The 25,846-nt window shown below is 37.4% G+C and overlaps 1 protein-coding gene across 3 annotated transcripts in view; it reads left to right on the forward strand.

The window, feature by feature from the left end:
• Positions 1 to 25,846, forward strand: part of LOC124643335 (cuticlin-4) — an 80,963-nt gene that overhangs the window by 52,872 nt on the left and 2,245 nt on the right. Inside the window, exons 3-8 of one of the 3 annotated variants that reach the window (XM_047182274.1) lie at positions 2,275 to 2,425; positions 4,251 to 4,392; positions 22,635 to 22,828; positions 23,428 to 23,506; positions 23,867 to 24,009; positions 24,925 to 25,081. In XM_047182274.1, coding sequence (XP_047038230.1) covers positions 2,275 to 2,425; positions 4,251 to 4,392; positions 22,635 to 22,828; positions 23,428 to 23,506; positions 23,867 to 24,009; positions 24,925 to 25,081 — 866 coding nt within the window. Of the gene's footprint in view, positions 1 to 2,274; positions 2,426 to 2,504; positions 2,573 to 2,806; positions 2,867 to 4,250; positions 4,393 to 22,634; positions 22,829 to 23,427; positions 23,507 to 23,866; positions 24,010 to 24,924; positions 25,082 to 25,846 lie in introns of those variants that run through there. The other 2 variants (XM_047182275.1, XM_047182276.1) reach the window with 2 other exon arrangements.

The following is a 25,846-nucleotide window of genomic DNA, read 5'->3' on the forward strand; positions in this document are numbered from 1 at the left end:
AGGAGCAAATGTCTAGCTTACAGGACAAAAAACTCGCAACACAAGACAGGAAAATCCATTTAAAACACATTTAACAATAATATGACTGCCAAAAAAATATTCAATCACGACTATAGTAGATATATATTGCCTAAAAAAATATCTTCAGTAAGTCTCTTCTATTATTCCACTGACTTTAACTTTACCTTATAAAAAGTCACCCAAGCTATATTTATTGGTATAAGTCGCTGTCCGGTGAGAGGTCATTGACCCTGCGCGGGCGCATCCAACGCGACGCGACGGTATTATGGGAGACAGTAATACCTATGTATTTGTTTTACCTTTTAAGGCGAATTGTTTGGTTTGAAGATAGTTTTGTGTGAGTTATATTTTATCGCCTTTTTGGAGAGTTCAATGCACTTTGCAATTAATTGCAATGTAGCTGTATCCTACTAATAATATAAATGCGATAGTTTGTAAGAATATATAGATGTGTGTGTATTACTCTTTTACGCAAAAACCACTTAATGGAATTTGAAGAAACTTAGCAATAATAAATAGCTTAAATATCTCAATAACATACATATAGGCTACTATTTATCCATGTACGTAAAAAACTCTCTCTCCGTGGGTGAAACCGCGGAATCCAGTATACTATAAAAAGCAGGATAAATAAAATTTCATTACTATGGATAGGCGATCCTTATAAAGAACTAGAAACTAACTTAAGAGAAGTGTTTCCTGACATTTCCAGGATTGTTGCTAGATTTGCAAAAACTGGTCCTTTTACCCTTAGGAAGGACCAGAATATAATTCTTAAACGACATGTAGAGTTGTGGGTATATTCTTCCGCGTTTTTGTTTTATATTATTTAGTTTAAACCATTTATTTAGCCACACATACATACAGTCATTGAAAAAGAACACAACAACAAGAAAAATAAACAGTGTGGCAAGGGGTATATCTCAGTATAAGCTGTGCTGGGCACAGCGCTGATTTTCAAATATCCACTAAACCCTAAAGCGCTGTCGGTAAATGGATGGGTGACCATCTTGTCATGACGTGTTCTGTGGTGTTTCGGATGGCACTATGAACTGTAGGCCCCATCTGTCATTTGAACATCTTTGGCAGTCGTTGCGGGTAGTTAGAAGCAAGAAAGTATGACCACCGATCTTGCCAAAGGGAATTGAGTTGCCCGGGAAACTAGGTTGTGGAGGTTCGACAGTCAGCTCCATTTGGCACACTTACGTCCCCACTCAGAGACATTTAATGATTACTTAAGTCACTCCTTAGTGACGGAATGTCATACAAATCCTTCACTAAGGAATGGCTTAAGTAATCATTAAATGTCTCTGAGTGGGGAGGATACACTCTACTGCATACGGTTAGACTGGAAGCCCACCCCAACATAGTTGGGAAAAGGCTAGGCATATTAAGAAACTTAAACCTCAATCGTAATACCCGTGATGTTACGGTTTTTCTTCACCACAAAACCGTAAAAAACATACCATAAGTTCCGCTCTTGCATATAAGATCCGTTATGCACTATATTTCTTATATACTTACATATATCAATTACATACACATACATACAATTTGTTATGCTTTCTGCCTTCGCACTTATTATGTATCTATCATAATTTACGTAAATAATGACTTTCTTTGCTAAGCGAAAGTGCACTCTATGACGTTTAAGATAGAGTTGAGACTCGAATACTTTTGTTAGTGTTACATAGTCATAATTTTGGTGTAATGATCCAGTTCGTTAGTTTTTAACCCTTTAATTTTGTGGGTTACTGTATTATAAGATATGCTTGGCATAACACGAAATGTAGATTAAAATTCGTTGTCAAGGTCAATTAATAGGTAAATAATCAGATGACTTCCAAAAGAACTCTGTTTAAAGGATAGGTTTATAACTTCGAAGATCTGCCCATCCGTTCCCAATTAATTATGTTCAGCAGCAATGCAGCCTAGTTTTCGTGTTTTACATGGAGCGGCTGCTAATTGGACATCCCGATACCCCTTAGTGAGACTGATTGTCAAACTTACCGGCTTCTTACTAGCCGTAACGACTGCCAATGCTGTTCAAATGACAGCCGCACCTACAGTTAATCGTACCCTCGCAAACACAGTCATTGGTGTCCAAGGTATACTTAGAAAGTACATAGAAATGTTGCTTTTGAAGATGCAATTGAACCCTCACACTCATACTTGAGAAGTTGGTTCTTTACTCACTAGGCTTCCAATTTACCCTCAGCAATGCACTCACATAAAATATTTTTTTACCCACAGAATTAGCAACGACAACAGTAGGCACAGCTACAGAAGCCGACACCACAGCGTGGCCGAGCTCCGTCGCCCCTCTCGACACTCTCACCGTGTCCTGCGAGAAGGACAGCATGCATGTTACCGTGTCGCTGTCCAGTACCCACGGCAGGAACAGGTGAGGGATGATGGAGATAGTTTTGACAGTTTTATTTTAACAAGCTCACCATGTCCTTCGATAAGGACACGTGCATGTCAACGTGTCCTGCGAGAAGGACAGCATGCATGTTACCGTGTCGCTGTCCAGTACCCACGGCAGGAACAGGTGAGGGATGATGGAGATAGTTTTGACAGTTTTATTTTAACAAGCTCACCATGTCCTTCGATAAGGACACGTGCATGTCAACGTGTCCTGCGAGAAGGACAGCATGCATGTCACCATGTCGCTGTCCAGTACCCACGGCAGGAACAGGTGAGGGATGATGGAGATAGTTTTGACAGTTTTATTTTAACAAGCTCACCATGTCCTTCGATAAGGACACGTGCATGTCAACGTGTCCTGCGAGAAGGACAGCATGCATGTCACCATGTCGCTGTCCAGTACCCACGGCAGGAACAGGTGAGGGATGATGGAGGTAGTTTTAACAGTTTTATTTTAACAAGCTCACCATGTCCTTCGATAAGGACAGCAAGCATGTCACTGTGTCCTTAGAGAAGGACAGCATGCATGTCACCGTGTCGCTGTCCAGTACCCATGGCAGGAACAGGTATCTGTTATTATCTCTACTAATATTATAAATCCGAAAGTAACTATGTATGTCTGTCTGTTATGCTTTCACGTCTAAACCTTAAAATTTGGTACAGAGTTAGAGTTGACCTGAAAGAACTCCTATGTTCTTTAACTTCTTCCCGGGCGAAGCCGCGGGCGGAAGCTAGTTGTACATATTCAGGTACATTGATTTTTAGCTGCATTTCTTTAAACTAAAAAGTTTTAAATCTTTAGTTTAATCAACATATCATCTTAGTGTCAATCATATTTTGTCAAGTTGTTTTCTAGTATAACGCCATGATAGAGTAGAAATAACCCCCGTTTTGTGGAAAGAGCAATAATAATTTCCAAAACTGTAATTCTAATTTAGGTACTATGGTTCAACAACTTTTTTATTCAAATAAAAAGTCTAGCCTAGTTTCCAAATAGCTATACTATTTCATAATATTCATAATTATATTGCAAAATGCCTCAACATTTGCATGATAGAAGCGTTATTATATTTCTATTGTGTGTTCCTCATTATAAATAATTTTCTCGCTGGTAATCATGGTTTATAATGTTTCTGAATAATTAGTTTCATCGAGGTTAGCTTTATTGTGACACTAGGTAATGAAGATGAATGACACACTTACACACTTTAAAATATAAGATTTAAAAATGTAATAGATGGAAACACCACCAACTTCAAGATCCGGTCAGCTTTGCTAAAGTTTCTGCAAACCCACATTGGTATTTTAGACCGACCCAAGAATCGAACCCGGAACCCCATACATAGCAATTGCGACAACGAACACTATACGAACGGGGCTTTGCTCCAACGATAATAAGAGAATTCTCCAGACTTTCTCAAGGCGGACTGGCCATTTCAACTAAAGTCTAGGTTTCAAAATATTTTCTTTCAGCGAAGAGACATATAACTTTGAATCATTGGTACTTGCCTGCTCTAGAATCGAATCCGCACACGAAAGTGTATGTTGGGGTCGGCTTCCAGTCTAACTGAATGCAGCCGAATACCAGTGTTTAACAAGGAGCGACTGCCCTGTCTGACCTCCTCAAACCAGTCACCCGGGCAACCCAATACCCCTTGGTTAGACTGGTGTCAGACTAACCCGTAACGACTGCCTAGGCGGATCAATGGCAGCCGGTACTTACAGTTTAACGTGCCCTCCGAAACACAGGCTACCACAACTCCTGCCAAAACCATTTACTCATAATTTATTCTCTCCCACAGCATATACGACACGTTCAACGGCATCGTCTACCCAGCAGGCCTGGGCAGCAACTCGTCCTGTCTCCGGGAGTATGTCTCCGAGAAAGGGGACCTGCACTACACGCTCCCTCTGAGAGGGTGTAACACTATGTCTAATGATAATGTAAGTATTGATGCTAGTTTTATGAATGATACCCATATACCTGTGTATTTTTAGGGATTGGGAAGGGAACTCTGTGAAGTCCTACGGCTGAAGACTACCAGAGTTGTGGGATTGTTCGAAAGAGCAACTGCAGCCCTGGTTCATAAAGGGCTTAAGAAGGAACATGGTGGGTTTAATTAGTCTTTATTCCTTCAAGCTGCATCCTGGAAGGGTCATTTGACTATTTCCCACAAAAAAAAAGGTAACCTTAAATCTAAGACGTCGCTGTGCGTCCGTAACTCTGTCACCAGGCTGTTATCTCATGAACCGCAATAGGCGGAATTTTTACAGAAGACGTAATTTCTGTTGCCAGTATAACAATGACTACTAAAAACTAGAATGAAATAAATATTTGAAGGGAGATCGCACATAATATTAACTCCCAATTAATGATGTACTTATCAATATTGGTTAGGAGCCCTTCATGCGCGACTACAATGGCCGGTTTTCTTCTAAATCCAGAGAGATAATAGGTTAGCTCTTGCAATTTCACAACCCTCTTTATAATATCAGACTAGGTTACCGACATAAAAACCATACAAATCCAACTTCAAAACCCCTACCCATATATCATTTACATACACGTATATATTAACTTCATACTGCAATTCTCCCTAACCCATTGTTCTGTCTGTATCACACGTACCTTCATACAAACACACTGCAAACTTTTAGTCGGCCGATAGTTTGTGTGCGTCATAAATCAGTATGAAGATGAATGATAGTACGCACGTTACAAAGATCAGGTATTTAGCCGGTACCTATCAGACCGATTGAAAACTTTAATTAGATTCAAGATTAAAAAAGAAAACAGGCTAAACAGTCGGCCGACAGTCGATTACAATATTTTTAAAGAATTCATTCACACATTTTTAGAGCACGTAAATGTCGGTCCTGCGCCCGATCTCCCTCCGTTTTTGTCGGATTGCTGTCCCATCGGGCTATGAGAGTGAAGGAATAGTGAGTGCACTTGCATCTGCGCAAATGCTTGTGCACTACAATATGTCCTGCGCAGCTGGCTAATCTCCTTACAAGAGCCGTAGCCGATAATCTGCTAGGAGGCCATTATCATCATCATTACCATTCATCTTCATACTGATTTATGAGCCCAAACAAACTATCGGCCGACTAAAAGTTTGCAGTGTGCCACTCTTAGGCGCATCCCACACAGACCTTGGCTGTATAATTACTGATGTCATTGTCATGAAAAATATATTATATGGCTACCGTATTATTGTGCAGTAGCCTGGTAATATAGGGTTATGAATGTAGGTGTACTTTGCAATTAAAGTACGCATTTTATAAAGCTAGATAGTATTCAATTTGTATGCTTATTTCTGTAATCTATGTAGGTATCTGTTGACTGGCTCACTAGATATAGAATATTAATAACCCCCTCGAGAAGTAATGTTATATAGCAAAAATACAAATGGATAGGTTTTTGAAATCCAGCGTTCTAAATACTCCTTTATACCCTGTCTAAGGTAAGGAACCTTTTGTGCCTTATTTACTTTTTATTAACACTTTTTTTACAATAAAAAGTTCGTTCATTTTCACATTTTGTAAATAATTTTACTGTCTTCAAAGCATCATGACAAATTCGCGGTGGCTCCGCGTACTCGTATAATCATCGGCAAGGATATTGAGCCCTGACCTTCACCTGCGCAGAAGTGATTTATTGGTTTATTGCCATAAGTGTACAGTGCGCAAAGCGATCCCCACTCTTCCGCCGAGAGCTCATTATCCGTGCCGATAACTAGTTAAACTCTATTGAAAAAAAATTTTGTTTTTCATTAGGACTCTTTTTACCTTTTCCTCAAACTTCGAACGGCCAGTTATTTAACTAAAACTACATATAATTGCTTAGTCACACGTTACGTAAGCAAGGAAAGGCGTTGCATGCGATGTGTTAAACGCATTATACTTGTGAATGCAAGATACACATCTGTGCGTGAGGCTGCATTGTAACGGCATCTTTATTGGGTTACGTATCTTCTTAACCGACTTCAAAAAAGGGAGATTCTCAGTTTCACATATGGCTGAAAGGATTTAGATGCTTATTTCAACAAAGTATTTTTACAAAGGCCATAGGAGGTCTAAGGTAACCTCTCAAGTATGAGTGCGTGGGTTCGATTCATGGTCAGGCAAGTACAATGCTATTTTTCTATGTTTGCATGTACTTTCAAGTATATCTTAGACACCAATTGTTTCTGAGGGCACCAAGTTAGAAGACAGGAAGTCTGACAGCCAGTCTCACCCGGGGGTATTGGGTTGCCCGGGTAACTGGGTTAAGGAGGCCAGATAAGCAGTCGCTCCTTGTAAAACACTCAGCTACATCCGGTAAGACTGGAAACCGAACCGAACATAGTTGGGAAAAGGCTCGGGAGATGATGGCTTCCAAGACCGAATTTGCACAGCAGCTGTTCTCATATAGGAGATCAGCCAGCTGCGCAGGACATATTATAGTGCACGAACATTGCGCAGACACAGGTGCACTCACTATTCCTTCTCTCTCATAGCGCGATGGGCAATAATCCGACACCACCGGAGAGAGATCAAAATAATCATCAAATAGATTAGTATGGAGATAGAAGGAACCATTGCAAATTCTTTGGATGCTTCAAAAACTAGTTTTGCTGTTGATAGTCCATTCCTTATAAAACAAAATTGTGTACTTACACTACGCAACTTTAAATACATAATACATGTATAAGTGATTATAAGCATAGATAAATCATGTATGGTCGTTACGAACAAACAGGAAACATATTCTTTTATGTACAAAGATACTTATCGTAGGCATATCGTCTTATTGATTTCTTACGTGTATGAAGTATGATGCATCACCACAAGGCCTTCTTAGTACTGAGAGCAAAAAAATACTAAAAATAAGTATGTATAAATATTTTTATTTTTTATAGACTCGGTTCACTGTAAACTCTTGAAGAGCACGGGTCCATCGATTATACGGTTAAGCAACATTTGGAGCGGTCGGTACATGGATGGTAATCTATGAAATAATGAGTTCCTCCGCGTTTTGTTTCATGTATCTCGGCTGTCACTAAAAGACTTTTGGCAGTAGTTACTGGTTATAGTTGACAACCAACCATTCATCAACTTTTCTCACGAGTACAATAAGAGTTGATGAAAATCAGATCACAGATCTCAATACCAAAACAGTAAATGAAGATTAAAGTGGATTTTGCAATTATTGAAAAAAGCTGGGTAAAAGCTTTGTACTTTGTACTCTACTTTCTTCTACTACTACCTGCACCCGAATAAAAACCTACCCAGAAAATACAGCCAAAAATAACAATTAGTTCCTAAGTTTTTGAGTGAAACAGTGGTAAACATCGATTTATCCAAACTCTCAAGTTGGTGACATAAGTTCACAAGTAATGTCACAGTTATCTCTCACATACTAGTTCTGCATACTATACGTGAATGACATCATCAGTTCCGTCAGCGAGTGAGGTAATACCACGACTATGTAAGGTTATTAATATTTTGCCATCACGAGTTTCTACGCTATGTGAAGGTAAAGTCAACTTATTGATTAACTTTATTAATCTAGACACACGGCAGTGTATCCGCCAAGATCGAGCAAAAAAAGCGACACACCGGCCGTGGGTTATATTACACGAACCATTTCGGGCCAAATTCGACCCCCCTATAACTCAAAATCTATTTTATTTACACATATCAAAATTCTAGTATCTGTTGAGACCCCCTCACTTATCTAAAATACAAAATTTCATTAATATACCTATTGTAGGTCTTGAGATATTGACGTCAGAAAATCGCTTTTTACTATACACTCACTGACTGACTCACTCACTCATCAAAAACCTAGACCACTTCCAATGGTCGTATTGACTTGAAATTTGGCATGGAGGTAGGTCTTTATGTCAAGGTAAAGGAAAAAATCTGAAAATGGCCAAGTGTGAGCCGGTTTCAAAATAATGAAGGTGTATACCCCTAAGGAACTAAAACGAACTAAATTTATCTATATTTATATAATATATCTTCGAATGGTCGTACCGATCTGAAATTCATTACAAAGGTTTGTATTTAGTCAAAGTAAAGTAAAAATCTGAAAACGGCCAAGTGTGAGTCACTTTCGAAAATAACGAATGTGTAACTTTGATCCACGAACATAATATATGATAACATGTCATGTCAGTCAGTTGGTAAATCTAGTCCATTTAGTTATTCTAGTTCATTTCTTTGTAAGAAGCATAGTCCATATTCAAAAATCTGAAAGATAGTATAAATGAGACATTTTCTTAACTAACTTAATCATAAGAAAAAAACAAAATAAACAACCTTACAAAAATAAATGAAATCCCACCCAAAACAAAAATGTGAAAGACTGCCAAGTTCGATAATATGGGAATGCTTCGCCTATAAAAGAAGTGAGATCTGAATAAGTACCAAGTTCCATACATAATACCTCAGTTAAAAATAGTTACTTTTTAATGATGTTCCTTGGCAAGTTTTCACACACCTTGTTAAAAAACCTACTAAACGCAGGGAATCAAGTATTTAATTTCTATTAAAACTTGCCAAGTAACATCATTAAAAAGTAACTATTTTTAACTGAGGTATGTGTATGGAACTTGGTACTTATTCAGATCTCACTTCTTTTATAGGCGAAGCATTCCCATATTATCGAACTTGGCAGTCTTTCACATTTTTGTTTTGGGTGGGATATATACTACTGTAATCAAATCACTGCTTCCTGTAGCTGGATGATGACAAAACCTATCCTATGTCCTTCTCCCGAGACTAAGCTACCCCCTCTAATTTTCAGCTAAAAACGAATCGACCATTCACGCGTGAGGGCGTGACCAAGAGATATAGGATCATTTTCATATAGAGATAAATGGATAAGATCAGGGGGGGTAAATGGATAGGACCAGGGGGAGTAAATGGATAGGACCAGGGGGAGTAAATGGATAGGACCAGGGGGAGTAAATGGATAGGACCAGGGGGAGTAAATGGATAGGACCAAATTTTATTTCTATGGTTATTAATTATTTAGTTATTATTATATCATCATGAAAGAAAATGCATGCAGTTAAGTACTGTGCAAGTTTTATTTTTATTAACCACGGTTAATTACAGAGTATAGACTTCTTCGTTACGTAACATTACGTTAATCAACGATGACTTCGAATATCTACACACACGTACATATTACGACTGAAATAATTTCAAATAACCTAGTTGTATCAAAACCTCCCAATATAGATAGAGACTCAAACATAAGCTTCCCCATTTACAATATTAGAACACACACATATTAGAACACATAGGTACATAATTTTTGAGAGTACCTTCTTTTCGATATTACACTTTTACGTAAAAATAAATAAATTCAGTACCTACCGATCTAGATTTTAAACATGCAACAAGTATAATGAAAACGGGAAAACCAAATATCAAAAAGTATTAAATAACTTGATATGATTTATGATACATGAAACCATACAAAATGTATCCTAAACAAACTGTATAAGTTAAATAGATATACTGGTGTAAACATACAAACAATGTCAACCTAAACAAATAGAAATAAAATATTCTATATCAGAATTGTTTGAACAAAAATATGACGAGAAAACAAAAGAAGGTGAGAATAATAAACGCATACAAAAATGTGTCAAGGAAAGAATATCTTTATCATACAAGGAGACCATCCAATTGCGTAGGACAAATTATAGTGCACAAGCATTTGCTTGGACACAGGTGCACTCACTATTCCTTCACTCTCATAGCGCGACGGGACGACAATCCGACACGACCGGAGAGAGATCAGGCGCAGGACCGACATTAACGTGCTCTCCGATGCACGGGTGTATCAGAAACCAACTTCCAGACTCCGGGCTGGTTTTTGAAAGTTTTCTAAGGGAGTCGAACCCGAGATCCCAAGCTAGTCGTGATTTGTAATTACTGTACCAACGAGACAGTCAATACATAATACCTACTTATTATGTTTATATAGGTACCCAAGTAACAAAAGCTTCTATAACCAAGGCGTTTTGTCACCAATCAGTGTTATAGTAGGCCTGTAATGGTAACCATTATGACTGCCTGTACTATAAAGGTTTTTAACAAAGCGTTTTGATTCTATAAGATAAAGAGCATTTAAGTTCTATAATTAAGCTCTTAGAACGCTTACAGGACCATACAAAAGAATCGTTAAAGTTTTGCACTGTAATAGATATGTATAAAGTGATTATGGTACTAGTTAGTACTATTAAAGACCTAGCCGACCCTTTCATGTATCTATTTTGCACTAATAATGCGTCAAAATTATTTTTATAGTACTAGTTTTGTAGTAGTATCAAAAACATAATTACAGGATTAATCTGCACTATGAAAGCACCTTACACAACTATTATGTAACCTTTTAGCTTTTTAAAAGCTCCCTCATTATTACTACGGGGCTAGTTCTGTAAAAGCCATGCAAACCCTTCTATAGACATAACCATTCTAAATAGCACTATTAATGAGTCTGTGTTACTCATACGACACTAAAGCGTGACATAAAAGGATTAAAATGAATAATTAATGGTCTAATTACATCTATACTAGCTTTTCAGAATCAATTATATGACTAGTATTTCATAAATTGTGACACACTGTAGCACATGGTTCTGTACAAAATATTTGTTTTGTACCACAACAGGGCTGAAGCAATAATGTTTCTTTTAGGCCTAGCCAGGAATAAGGATGAAAAATATGAGAGGGAAAGCACCTCATAATATAATAGCATTCTTAAACAGAAAGTAAATTGTAAAGTAGATTCAATTAAATGTAAAATTGTCTGCATAACTTACGATTCTATGATGTATTTTGTCCCATTATGATAAAATTAGTTCCGAGTTAAAAAAAAAAGACTTAATGTTTCTTATTTGTTTATTAATTATAAAAATGATCTATGGCAAGATGTATTTTAATGTATGTATATTCTAAACCTAGAATAAGTAATATTAAAATAAAACATAACAATTATAGAAAAAAAAACACTTCGGCGGGCATAATCTCGACTTCTTGAAAATAACTATCAACAAAAAGATGCATCTTTTTATTTAACAACATAATTATCACATCTTTTTGATGTTTGGGACGCAATAACACCTAAAGAAATCAGAAAATAGTCTCTGTCAAGTGAAAGGCGCGAGCGCAGCGAGCGCGAAATTTTTTGAGTCTTGGAATACTCAAACAAGTTTGAAAAAAAACCAGTGTAAAGTGAAAAAGCTGAGAGCGCAGCGAGCGCGAAATTTTTCGAGTTTTGAGACACAAAAGTCCTCCACCTCATAAACAGCTTAGAAATCGTCAGTTGTTTTTGCTACTTCGGTGCTTTAACTTTTTGTTAGATTGAGGACTCAAAGAGCGCAGAACAAAACAGGAATGACGAAAAAATCGCGAGCGAAGCGAGCGGATTTTTTATTTTATTTTTATTTAAACGCTATTAGAATATTTTAAAATTCATGATCACGTAATTACCTAAGTATATATTACAGTTTATTAATTTTGCGTTTATTAATCGTTTATTTATATATGGATTGTGTACTCATATACTCAATTATAAAAAAAAACCTGAAAAAAAATTGCTAAATTTGCCGCCCCTCTAAATCTGCCGCCCTAGGCACTGGCCTACTTGGCCTATTGGTAAATCCGCCACTGATCTGTATTAAAATCTGTAAATTTATACATACTGAGGAATCTTACAAGATTCCTGTTGATTTTGATGTTCAAATCAAAATCAAAAATTATATCTGCTCAGGAAACAATCCACGTCCATTATATATGCCATCGTTAATTTTAGTATGTTACGACGCAGGTAAAGCACTGAAACAAACGCAATCGTACAATTACTTCCAGCATTATGACAAAAAAAGGTTTATTTTATATTTGGACAACGAACCCTAATTCGTTTTCTTTAACAATATGGCTGCTGTTTTCGGCCATGATAGCACATTAGAAGCACGGCTGAAACCAATGTGTACTATAGCAGCCATATTCGGAACCAGTCCTTATTTTATTAATTTTAATTTAATTAAAACACGTAAATTATAATGGCGCATTGTCAAATTTGAAATCAGCATAATGATTTTATCGATACAATAATTTTCGCAAGAGCAAGTTATGGGAGAGTAAGACCATATCGGTCCATGCATGTTTTATAGTATGTTATGTTAAGCAACAATGGCAAACGACATAAAGCATAACTTACCGATATATTTTGTTTTCTTGAAGAACACTCACGATTCACGATCACAACACAAACAAAATGGTCAACAGTGTGATAAAAAAGATCACTGGAACCGTTTACGGTGCAAAATAGCACTATAAACATGTTTTGGTTACTTTTATATTGCACTTTTAGTTACATAAACGTTGCAGACAACACTATTTCAGTACTAAAGAGCGTTTCTTGATACTTTTACATTTCAACTAAAGAGCTGACTTATCACCGTGAGAGCCTTTATGTAATGTCTATACAATAAATCCGTGATAATACTAGGGCCTAATTGGGGTTTTGTAAATGTTTACAACACCATTATAGTACTAATCATGACACTAATTAGCACGCTCCAAAACGTTCTCAGGACCTTTATAGTATCAAATTTTTTTACTTGGGTAGTTCTTATGTAAATTATATAATAAAACGCGTGGTGGCTGAAGGCTATTTTCATTAACGACCATAGAGGCCTCGTCGGATAATATTATGTAATGTACGAGTTTATATACTATCTAACCATAGGTATTAGCTTCCGCCAGCAGTTTCTGCGGTGTCCTGAGGTAACTATTTCCCGTACAGGAATAAAAAGTAGGCTTATGTTTTTTCTGACATGTAACCTGCGTATATTACGGCCTATATTCATCAAAATTTAAATCCAGTCAGTACTTAGTTTTTCGTGAAAGAGGAACAATCATGATTGGTCAACTGATTTAGATATCAATGTATATTTTACAGTAAACTATAAAGAATAAAATACACGAAGATAACTTTGTTAACAAGACCATAAAAATAGGTAAAGGAGGTTTCTATTCCGAAAACATTAATTATAAAATGGTAATCAAAAACAAAATGTCTAAATCGTGAGGAGCACAAATTGGCATTTATGCACATAACTAACAACGAATCAATAATTAATTTGAATCGGTTTTACACGGAAGTGATAGTCAGTTTTAGCCAATTTACTAAGTAAGACCGTAAAACAAGGATCGTCTATGATTTTATAACGATACATCATTATCAGTATTTTATCGTCTTACTGGATAGAAGGAATAAGCGTTAATCGCCACGCTTGCTTAATTGGTGATTACAAATTTTAAATTCTTATGTTTCCTCCACGATGATTTCCTTGGTGCCCGACATATACTTAGAAAGTAGTTATACATAGGGACTTGCCTAGTGGAGCTCGTGGCTAAGATCTTAACAGCCGCTAGGATCGATGGATCATCTTGCCATAACGATTTCCTCCGTGTTTCGAAAGCCACGTTGAATTGACGTGCACTTGAACATCTTTGGCAATTGTTAAGGGTAGGCAGCAGCCAGAAAATCTGACAACCAGTCTTACCAAGGGGTATTGGGTTGCCCGGGTAACTGGGTTGAGGAGGTCAGGTAGCGCAGTCGTTCCTTGTAAAACACTGGTACTCAGCTGCATCCGGTTAGACTGGAAGCCGACCCCAACATAGTTGGGAAAAGGCTCGGCAGATGATGACAAACAGTGGCCCCAAGCGGCACTCCGCTCTCCGATGCATCCGGTTCTTTAGACTGAATACAGACTCCAACATATTTGGGAAAAGGCCAGACAGATTACAGTTAAGTTTTGACCATTTCAAACTTTTGAACTGCGTGATAAAATAGAACGAACATAATTAAAAAGCGATTGATCTAAAAACCCTTTTAGAGAAAGATTGCAATAAAAATGTGACATTTCGCATATGGAAACCAACACTAAACTAGCTAGGATATTGTGAAACTGCAGCTGATCATATTATTATTTTATGCTCTGTGCTTAATATTTGACGCCTACATGACATACATACATACAAGTAAACATATTAAGTATACTTAGTTGAATGACACAACAAACAACAAATTATTAGCTGTAGTTTCGGTCTAGCCAGCGGATCCACCTATATCCCAAGCGAGCTTCTTCCTACATTTGGATAAAATGTAGCTGTTGTCCTTTCTTGAGCACTGGACTATCTGTGTACCTACCTTTTATTTTAATCGGTCAAAAAAGAAATATTCAGATTCTCAAAGGAGATGGCCAAAAAAACACCCAGAGTCGACAGAAACTTCATATGTACGATTGGATTCAGTATAATGTAAGGATTACAAAAAGTATTTCATATCATCTAAAAACCATGGGGTTCTCTTTTTATAACGTTTTTTCGATCATGATTTTAGTTCACAGAAAAGTTTACTTTTACTGTTTCATGTTCATTAGAAGTTGAATGCAGACTCGTGATTGGACCGTTTTGCATCGTTAAGTCATTTGTTACATTTGACAATGTCACATGCTGTGGTCACATGGCACGATTTTCAAAGACAATTTTTAAAAAGATGTTTCATAGCCAGTTGTGAAGGTTGCATATAACTGCGAAACCTCTCCAAGTAAGTAAGGTCGGTGCTTTCGTGTTTGGAGTGGTTAAATATAAGACCTTTTAATCACCAGGCAATCTCAGTAACTATGGGGATATTACTGTTGGCTAGTATAATCTTAGTGTACATAGATTTTTTTTTATGTTCCTTGATGTAAATGATCTTTAAAATCAATATAAATTCAACGACCTATTTTTGTGAAAATATGATATAGCTCCTATACCCCATGGATTTCAGGCTGGAGTTTTTGGCACCATCAAAGGTCTATCATAATGAACCTATTGGTAAGCATTTCATTGCTGTCGATTCTGGGTTTTTTTACTATGAAAATTTGGCCATCTCCTTTTCGGGATCGTAATGTTAGTCAGGATATGTTCTGCCGGGGCTGCGGGATTGTTCGCGCGAGTTACCGCGGTGCTGGTACATAAAGAGCTTCAGAAGGAACATGGCGGGTTTTGGTCAGAAAGAGTCTGACATTTCCTTACGCTGCACCCACAGCGGGAGCGGTAATATTTTGATGGTATCCCATCAAAAAAATAGTAAGGGATGCCTAAGTCAAATATATTCCTGTTTTTAAAATGTTTGTATGTACAATCTATCTTTTCTTATATTTTTTAGTATTTAAATGAATAATTCACAATATCTAAGTACAAACTGCCCACACAAAGTCGGAGGTCGCATCGGTCACAACTTATAAATAGTAGAATAATTATAAGCTTAGATAATGTCACCAACCGGAGAAGCCATTGTCGTGCCTTCCACTCTATCAAAGGTTTGAAAACACCATTCATCTTGTTGTATCAAGTAGGTATATGCTTGTATTTGTCAATTTTATGAGCTATCAACTTTTCTTAGTTAAATGTTATTATGATCATTCTAAATATATCTTGGACACCAATGACTGATTAAAGGTGAAAGACAACATCTCGAGAAAACCCGGACAACAAGGTCTGAAATCACCAACCCTTATTGAACAAGTAAGCGTGGCGATTAACACTCAATCCTTCTCCGTGTGAGAGGAGGCCGCAGCCCAGCTGTGGGAGCCCTGCTTACTATAAGCTAGCATTAATTGTTGCATTGACTCGCTCCCTACGCGAAAATTCACCTTTTTTTGCATAAACTGCTTATGTTGATTCCAGTTATTTAAACACTCTAAGTTCTTTAGAGCTTGTAGTAACCAACGCTGATAAATCTAAACTATGAATGCTGTAGAATTATTGTGTAGTTATTTTGCATCTATTGTTAATTTCTGTTTCCTTGTGAAGCTGAGATTAAAAATAATTATAATTTTTAACGTCTCTGTGTACGCTTGCAGCGTACCTACCGCAAAAAATGACCTTTGAGCGAAGAAGTAGCTGTATAAAAAAAACGTTAATTTAAGCAGGATTTTAATTGTATGAGGTGTTACAAAAAATCCTAAAAAAATCTAATTAAATGTTGTTTATTTTGTTATTATAACTCTTTGTCTTTCCACGATATTAAGTATATACCTAGTTATTAATTTTCATTATCTATTTACGTACTTATAACCATTCGGTGTAGTTGCGTTTAACTAGCTTCCGAACAAAGTTTCACTCGCCATCCGAAGAAACTACTGCATTCCTTGGATTAATAAATAATTTATATCCTTTCTCAGGCTCTAGACTACCTATCTCATCATCGTCATCATCCTCCTGACCTTACCCCAATTTGTTTTGGGGTTTATTTCAATTTGAGTCGGCGCAGCATGTTTTCCCCTTGCATACCTACTCTTCTATCCGTGTACCAAAATTCATCTAAATCGGGTCAGTAGTTTTAGCATAAAAGCTCGACAGACAAAGAGATTGAAGTACTTACCTAAATTAAAAGTTTCCTTAACAGACAAGTAAAACTGCGGGGAACACCTAGTATTATCATAACAACCCAATACTTACATATAAGGCATACACGATAATTATATTACCATCTTGCCTTTCAAATATTACATAAGGATTACTTTAAAAGAATTGCAGTCGGCCATCTTAAGTCGTTTTGCAATCAACCCGCCTCATTGGTAGAGAGGTGACCTGCCAAAATGAAGACAGGTGCTATTATATGATTTAATACGTGGTATTTTCATGACTTTTGTATTTGGAGTTTAGGCAGAAGTATTCATGACCATCTTACTGCAATAAGTCTATATAGAAAGTATATAAAACCAAAATTGAAATGATTATGTCGTGTCATGCTAATTTAAGACTCATTTTAAAAAGTCATGGTAATAACTGGCATTCAGACCGATCGTCGATTGTATTCTCTAAGGATATCAGCCAGCTGCGCAGGACATATAATAGTGCACAAGCATTTGCTTGGACACCGGTGCACTCACTATTCCTTCACTGTCATAGCGCGATGGGACGGCAATTCGACACCACCGGAGAGAGATTACAAGCAGGACCGACATTTACTTACGTCACTAAAATAAAAACTAAAATTATTTTTTATTAAAAAAATGCAGGAGTAAACGAAGGAGCTTTAAAACTCTAGTCATATATTTTCTTTTCATCACCGTTGAGTCACACTTCCATATAACAAAACATTCGTCTCTCGTCGCCATTTTAAAAACCCACCGTAATGTATATTCAACTCCTTATATAGTCCATTCACGCCTTTCGGACAAGCCACAAGGTCATTTCAAAGGTTACTGGTCTTTCTCTGCCATTTTAAACATACGAACCTGCTTATAATTCGATGTACGGAAAATCTGTGTGTAATTTGTTTATCTTGTGTAATGAAATGTCAAAGATTGATATGTCAAATTATAACTGTCATTATTTTTGACATTTGAAAGCGCGCGTTCTGTTTTTGATTGGCGATTTTGTGGTTTTACTATTAATATTACTAGTATAATTAGTAGTCTATACTATAGTCTTCTTCCTCCATAAATGGGTTAACTAACACTGGAAGTATTTTTTAAATCGGATCATTAGGAAGTTCCTGAAGTCAGCGTGACAAACTCTCTATCATATTAAGAATAGATTTTTTTGTACAACTGCGTATTTCACCAATGTACACACATTAGCAAGCGTGTTAGAGGTGAAAAAACTTCTTAATGTTTCATTTCAAGGGTAACTGAGTTCGTAAGACTATTATATTGTTGTGCCAAACTTGCTTTTCCTAACGCACTTATGCACTTATCTTAGGAACTACTGTTCCGATTTCCGAAAAGTCTTTCAATATTGGATAGCCCATTTATCGAGGAAAGGCTATGGGCTAGTTTTTGTTTGGGTGCGTAAAGTATTTCCCTCAGCACATGGTTTGAAACCGCTGGCGGAAGCTAGTAATCAAATAAGTAGTTACTTAATACCTACACACAATAAGTGATAATTTATTACATTACGTAGGCTGTTGTTAAAAGCAAAGTCATTGAGATTTCATTACGAGTAAAATGGACACTGCCATATAAACTTATCGATAAAATTTCAACAATCGACAATCACTCGGCAGCTTCGACATAATGGTTAAGAACATTTAACCAACTGAGACCGCCATGAGTGTCATTTTGACAACGCAACAAATAATGAACTCAGGCATTCACATCATTACGCACCCATACGACAATATTGTCAAAAACATAAGCTTAAACTTGACGAAAACTTTTCGGATGGCACGTTGAATTGGTCTGACATTTGAATTTCTTTGGGAGTCGTTAGGAGTACAAAGTCTGACAACTGGTCTTACCAAGGGGTATCTGGTAATCAGCTACATCTTGTTATACTGGAAGCCGACCACAGCATAGTTGAGCAAAAGCTATGCAGATAATGAAGGATATACTTGCTGCACAATTTGAATGGGGATTTGGGGAGTTCGTTCCACCACTTCTTCTTTCCAGCAAAAACACATAGGAAGTGGTCAAGTTTGCGGGCGTTTTGTCAGGGCTATCTTTTATTTTGACCTTCAAAAAATGCTGATTATCGGCCTACTTCGAACAAATTACTTTTTCTTTAAAATGCTGAGTACACAGCAGTGTCTTCTTTAGTTGGTTGAATGTTCTAAGTGCCGATGTGAATGCATTTATTGATGCTTCTGTCGACATAACAGATACGGTTAAACAGTTAATGTTAGCTGTAAATATTTCGTAAAGTCTTGACATTTCAGTACCTAGGTATTGTTGTTAGGTATGTACCAACTAATCTTCAGAATTACTGAAAGAGTTTGCAAGATAATATTGCACTAATAGAAAAACACAGGGTGCAATTGAAGATTTTAACCAAAGGTATAGTCACGATACTGATTACAGCAATCCAATGATAAAGAAGAAACATGTTCTTTTTTAGGGTTCCGTACTCAAAGGGTAAAACGGGACCCTATTGTTTTAGCTCCTCTGTCCGTCCGTCCGTCCGTCTGTCCGTCTGTCACCAGGCTGTATTTCAAGAACCGTGATAGTAAGAGAGTTGAAATTTTCACAGATAATGTATTTCTGTTGCCGCTATAACAACAAATACTGAAAACTAGAATTCAATAAATATTTTGGGGGGCTCCCATACAAGAAACGTGATTTTTTGTCCGTTTTATAAATAAGGCTACGAAACCCTTCGTGCGCTAGTACGACTCGCACTTGGCCGGTTTTTATTGTTCCTTTGTACCTTAAAGACTCCGAAAATATCGAACCGATTTGAAAAAATATTTTACTGTTAGAAAGCGGCAATATTCCCGAATAACAGAAGTTCCTATGGGACGTGGATGAATCCGCGGGGATGAATAGCTATTTAGTATATTTTGAGCCACGGAACTTTGTAATTCTGAAGTTAATTTGACTCCCTGTGCATTTGTCTGAGGTTGGATACAATAAACTTCACATAAGTCAAAAATATATGAATATAACACTTGTTTCGTTATGTGCTTTTATGTGGCACGAACTATATGCCATTAATTTTGACATCAAAATTGACCACAATTTAAAACAAAAGCCGACAAAGCGACACGGCAAAAAACGAACCCTCTTTTAAAATTAACTCAAATATTACCATAAATAAAATACCAAGTAAGGTAGGGTCACTGGGTACCAAGCCCACCGGGACACAACAATAGGGGGAAATGACGTAACTTCCTTTACAACCAGACAGCCAGCGCGGGCGCACGATTTTGAGGAACGCTCATGTTCGAATTTTGAATCGTGGTTTTCGAATTTGGATCGTTTTTTTGTTGTTTTCGTTTTGTTTTGAGTTTTTTTCTAATAGTAAGTCCTTAAAACTTAGGACTTGCGTATTCAGAGAGAAAAAGAAGGGCTGGGCGATGACTCTTCGGATGCGTTTTTTAATTTATAAAGAAAAATGTAAAATGTTAACATCGTATTTCGTACCCATATTCTTTGCAAAATAAACGGCTTGATTTGAAAAACGGATTTTATCAATTTCACCCCGTGAAAAAATTGTAGTTATGGTAGAACGGTAATTTAATGTTTTCTATAACGTCCAGGCGCTGTCTCTTCCTATCTGATATATCAATCAATAGTACAATTGGTCCAGTCTACAAAGTCTATAAATAGCTTTTGCTTGATAAAGTCTATCTCTAAATATTCTTGTCACACTAGCAAGGGATCGTGGACACTTAAGTGTAGCAACTGCGCAGGCCCGCCGTAAGCGGGCGTGCAAGGCGTGCACCGCACGCGGGCGGCACGTCCTAGGGGGCGGCAAATCGAGCGACTTATCACGTAATATTTAAAAAATACAATATCTTTCTACCAATGATTTGATTTCAATATTTCCGAACACAGCAATAGCGCTAAGAATATTACTTACACTGCCGGTTTCAGTTACTTCTATTGAAAGATCATTTTCAAAATTAAAAATTATTAAAAACGATTTAAGATCAACCTTTAGCGTGGCGTTGGGGCAAATGCCCCGGGCGGCACTATTTAGGGGGCGGCAAAATTAAACCATAATTATGTAATAAAACTATTTTTACTAATAATAGATGAGTAGATTTGCAATAAAATTTCAGAAAAAGCCACCCTCGCTTTGGTCGTCTCCTATAAATTTTGACGGGTTCACCCTTTGCATCCGCAAAAAAATTCGCGCTCGCTGCGCTCGCGGCTCCATGTCAGATATCACAATTTATCTTTGTTTAATTGTTGAGGCATTCAGTTCCGAATTTAAATCATTTATAGCTTTTTGTTCACTTTGGCTTTTTATGATATGTTTACTTCATGAAAACTCTAAAAGGAAAAAATCGCGCTCGCTTCGCTCGCGGCTTCATATACATTTGCACTTCCTTTCTGTGCATATCTTACTTTTTGACTTTGCTTTGTTAATTTACAGTGATTTTGATTTGTTTTATGTCCTTAGACTAAAAAATTTTCGCGCTCGCTTCGCTCGCGCTTCCTTACATACGGAAGGTGTCTTATACGTTCACTTTTTCAACGGGAAACTCACCAAAAACCATAAATAACATAATATTTTACTGAATTTAAACATTGTTATAGATATTGAAGTTCGTTAGTTTAAGTTACTCATAATCTGTTCTAAGCACTTTGATGTACGTTATGTTGGTACCTAACGTATATCGTATACATAGGGGCCACTTGGGATATGATTGCACTGCATTGATGCCCTAAGCAATTGCTTAGTTTGCTAATGGGGTAACCCAGGACTTCTTAGGTTACTCTAAGTCTTAGAGCATTTCAAGTAAATAAAAAGTTATGTGTAATGTATGTTATGTATTGCAATATTTATGTATCCAAAAGTAGGCGGGTTTTCTGCAATCAGAGCGGTGTACGATATATATTTTTCTGTTGGACAAGTAAAATGGATATGAATGGCCGGGGGGGTCCGTCCGGACCCCCCCCCCCTTTATATATTTTTTGACAAAACCCAGTATAATATGTAGTCGTAGGGCGGCATAATCAGTTTTGCACGCGGGCGAACAAACAGCTAGCGGCGGGCCTGCAACTGCGTACAAATTGCAACAAACTATGTGTCAAACTGATACCCTGGGTCCATGGACTACTGTACCATAATTATGCATACGTTTCGCTATTGTTAGAGAACTTAATTCATAAACTTTTCAAATATAATAAGGCACAGGTTCCTTGTAAACGTAAACGTCTCTTTTCTTCATGGGTTTCTGCAACTGTTTACTGTAAATTTCATGAGCAGTTTTCAAACTAAACAGTTGTTTTAAGAAAAGTTTATTTTAATATGGATATTCTTTAACGTGAAAACTGGTGGTTACCTGATGGGCAAAAGACCACCAGGTTAGGAAAGTACCAATGCAACTTATCTAAGTTTGTGTGTGCTTTCTAAGTTTATCTTAGACACCAATGACTGGGTTTCGGAAGGCACGTTTAACTGCAGGTCCCGGCTGTCAATGAACATCCATGGCAGTAGTTACGGGTAGTTAGAAGCCAGTAAGTCTGACACAAGTCTTACTAAGGAGTATCGGGTTGCCCGGGTGACTGGGTTGAAGCAGTATTTGATAGGCAGTCGCTCCTTGTAAAACATTGGTACTCAGCTGCAGCCGGTTAGACTGTAAGCTGACCCCAACATAATTGTAGAAAAAAGGCTAGACAGATGATGAAATGACTGTTCCTTATATATTTTTCTCTTGTTCCCAGGAGGACGGCACCGTAGAGTACTACAACAACATAATAGTGCAGCCCCACCTGCGCCTGGTGACGGGCCAGGGTCGAGGGTACCACGTCCGCTGCAGGTACCGCCGACGGGATCTCACGCACTTCCATCTGTACCGGCCGCGCGCTGATCGGCTGACTAACTCGCTGGCTGATGATTTTAGTAGTGATCATACCAGGTAATATTTATTTTACATTTACAAATTGTATATAACACAGTAGATACGACAGGAAAGAAAGAATTTACAAAGGTAATGTTTATATCTAAAGACATTTCTTCCAGCATACATGCGAAAGGAAATAGTTCTAGTATAGTTCGGCCATTCAGAGAATGCGTTCCTGACACGTCGCGATTGAACTGACGACGTAACTTTGCAATGGCGTTGCAGTTACGATAAAAATATTTTTGCTGGTTGTTTACCGTTTTAACAATTGAGGAGCATTAAAACAACGTCATTATTATATCAATAATCAATGAATGTTATTACGTCGTCAGTTCAATCGCGACGTGTCAGGAACGCATTCTCTGAATGGCCGAACTTTAATAAGTTCTTTAAAAAGTCATGGATGATTCTGAGAATGAACTTACTCGCCTCGTCTTATTTATCTCAAATATTTCCTAGATTTCAACTACAATACGGATATTTTAAAACCAAATTAAACTATAGGTCCAATTATTCTCGAGTTTTAGAGAGACAAACGAACACCAACTTATTTTTAATTAATCATTGGAGAACAAGAAGAAGATTTATAATGAAATCTGTTGTGTTCTTTTTAGTGACGAATTCGACGAGGACTCAGGACTGTTACCTTCCGTATCTATGAAGATTTATAAGGGAGACCCTGAAGATAAACAGGTATTACTGCTATATTTGTCAAAATATGTTTAATTACGACTGAGCCTATTTCGATGAAACGTATCTAAGAACAACCGTTTTCAAACCACATGTCAGCTAAAAAAAACTACACAAAATTAAGAGTTACTTTGCTACATACACACTTCTTTCTTCGCACAGTTATTTTTTTTTTTTTTGGGTGCAAAAACTCCCGAAGAGACTAAAGCTAATTTCACAGACAACATAATTGTCAGTTTTCGTGAAACAACTATTTAATTTACGAAAACTTTTAATAAAACGGAGGTTTTATTGTGAAATTCATCGGTCCATTTTCAAAGTTATAATATGTAACAGAAAATCTAAATATGCTTAAAATTCCAGGTGGCATCAAACGTACGCATAGGAGACATCCTGAGCCTCGTGGTGTCGTTAGAGAAGCAGCGACAGTTCGGTCTGCTGGTCTCCGAGTGCTCAGTGCGGGACGGCCTCGGCTGGGCCGAGCAGAGCCTCATAGCTGATGATGGGTAAGTCAATGTACGCATAGGAGACATCCTGAGCCTCGTGGTGTCGTTAGAGAACCAGCGACAGTTCGGTCTGCTGGTCTCCGAGTGCTCAGTGAGGGACGGCCTGGGCTGGGCCGAGCAGAGCCTCATAGCTGATGATGGGTAAGTCAATGTACGCATAGGAGACATCCTGAGCCTCGTGGTGTCGTTAGAGAAGCAGCGACAGTTCGGTCTGCTGGTCTCCGAGCGCTCAGTGAGGGACGGCCTGGGCTGGGCCGAGCAGAGCCTCATAGCTGATGATGGGTAAGCTCTTATCTTCGGCATCAAAGACAACATCTGTTTATTGAATCTAGGCTATTTCTAAAGATGAGCTCTTTTTCACGTCAAAATTACAAACGGACAACACTCCCAAAACGCCCCCCCCTTTCACCATTTCCTTGTATACCTAATAGCTAGAAAGAAGAAGCAATGAAGAACCAACTACCCAGCAACACAGCTGACTATTACAATTTAATTATTGGTATAATTTAAAGTGTATGATGTAATAGAATGTTGTTTAAATTCATAACATCATCAGTTAAGATCAGTTTTATGTGAACTAACGGGGCGTTCGAATTCGTTGTCTTCGACATCTGTCAACAATTTTTTTCTATTTTCCGTTATGGCACCTCCATTAGTTATTTAGTTCTTCATGCATATACCTAACTTCCTGTGATACTTGTCCTTCCGCGGACAAATGCCTCACACAGTAACATAGTGCATAATGAAGTGTTACTAACGTAGTTTTAAGTTTTTATATACTAACAATTTTGTGTAATAGAATATGTTAGTTAGTCTTTAAGGTATATATCTAAATATATGGGCCAACGCAGCCTGAAAATAAAGGTATTTGGTTTGATTTGATTTACCTAACACTATTCGTCTTTCTATCCCCAGCTGCCCTCTAGACGGCGAGATAATGGGACAGTTCCAGTACTCGTCAGACAGACAGACGGCTCGCGTCTCGTTCCCGGCACACAAGTTCCCTTACACCGCCAGTGTGTATTACACCTGTGAGGTTAAACTGTGCGATCTGAAGCATCCTACTGATTGTGTGAGTATTATAGAATAGGAATAGAAATAATTATTTATTTGCACAGAATATAGGTAGAATAAAAAGAGCTCCTTATAGGTACTACAAAAACAGTAGGTTAATTACTGTTAATTTTGAAAGGTTAAAAACTCGTATATAGGGTGAACTGTTGCCCAAACCCAGTTAGAATGTAGTCTTGTCGCTCGGGAATATAGTGTAGCTTTCCAACCACTGTTTCAACAGTTAAAAAAAAACTCTTAATACTTCAAACCAAATTGTTTTAGGAGTTAATTTTTTGGGAGAACTGTTACAGTAATGGGGGTAGAACTTCTCGCACCCGGATGAAGAGTACCTAGCACCAGTCTTAGGCTCTAGACTCGCTGTGTACCAAATATCATTTCAATTGGTTCAGTAGTTTTGACTTGAAAGCTCGAGATTTAGACAAGAGTTACTTTTCATTATAATAAAAGAATGGATATAACTTTCAAGTCTTTCAACAGTCGCGTATATTACAACTTACAACCCTGTTGGTGGTTTTAATCCATGTGAAGAATTTTTCATTTTATAAATTAACTTAATGATTCCAATTTTAGAATCTTGAGTAGTTATTTATTTAATTCCAGCAAAAATACCGCCGTTTTGTAGCAAATTAGTAGCGGATGCGGTTAATTCGTTGCTAGAACTGCCGACTAATCGTTTGTCGTTTACCGACAGTTTTATATTTTGGTAATCTTTATAAACTTACCTTATTTAAGGTCTAATTTTGCCGACAGTTGATTACGTAAT

Source organism: Helicoverpa zea, chromosome 27 (assembly GCF_022581195.2).
Source record: "Helicoverpa zea isolate HzStark_Cry1AcR chromosome 27, ilHelZeax1.1, whole genome shotgun sequence".
NCBI classification, from domain to species: domain Eukaryota; kingdom Metazoa; phylum Arthropoda; class Insecta; order Lepidoptera; family Noctuidae; genus Helicoverpa; species Helicoverpa zea.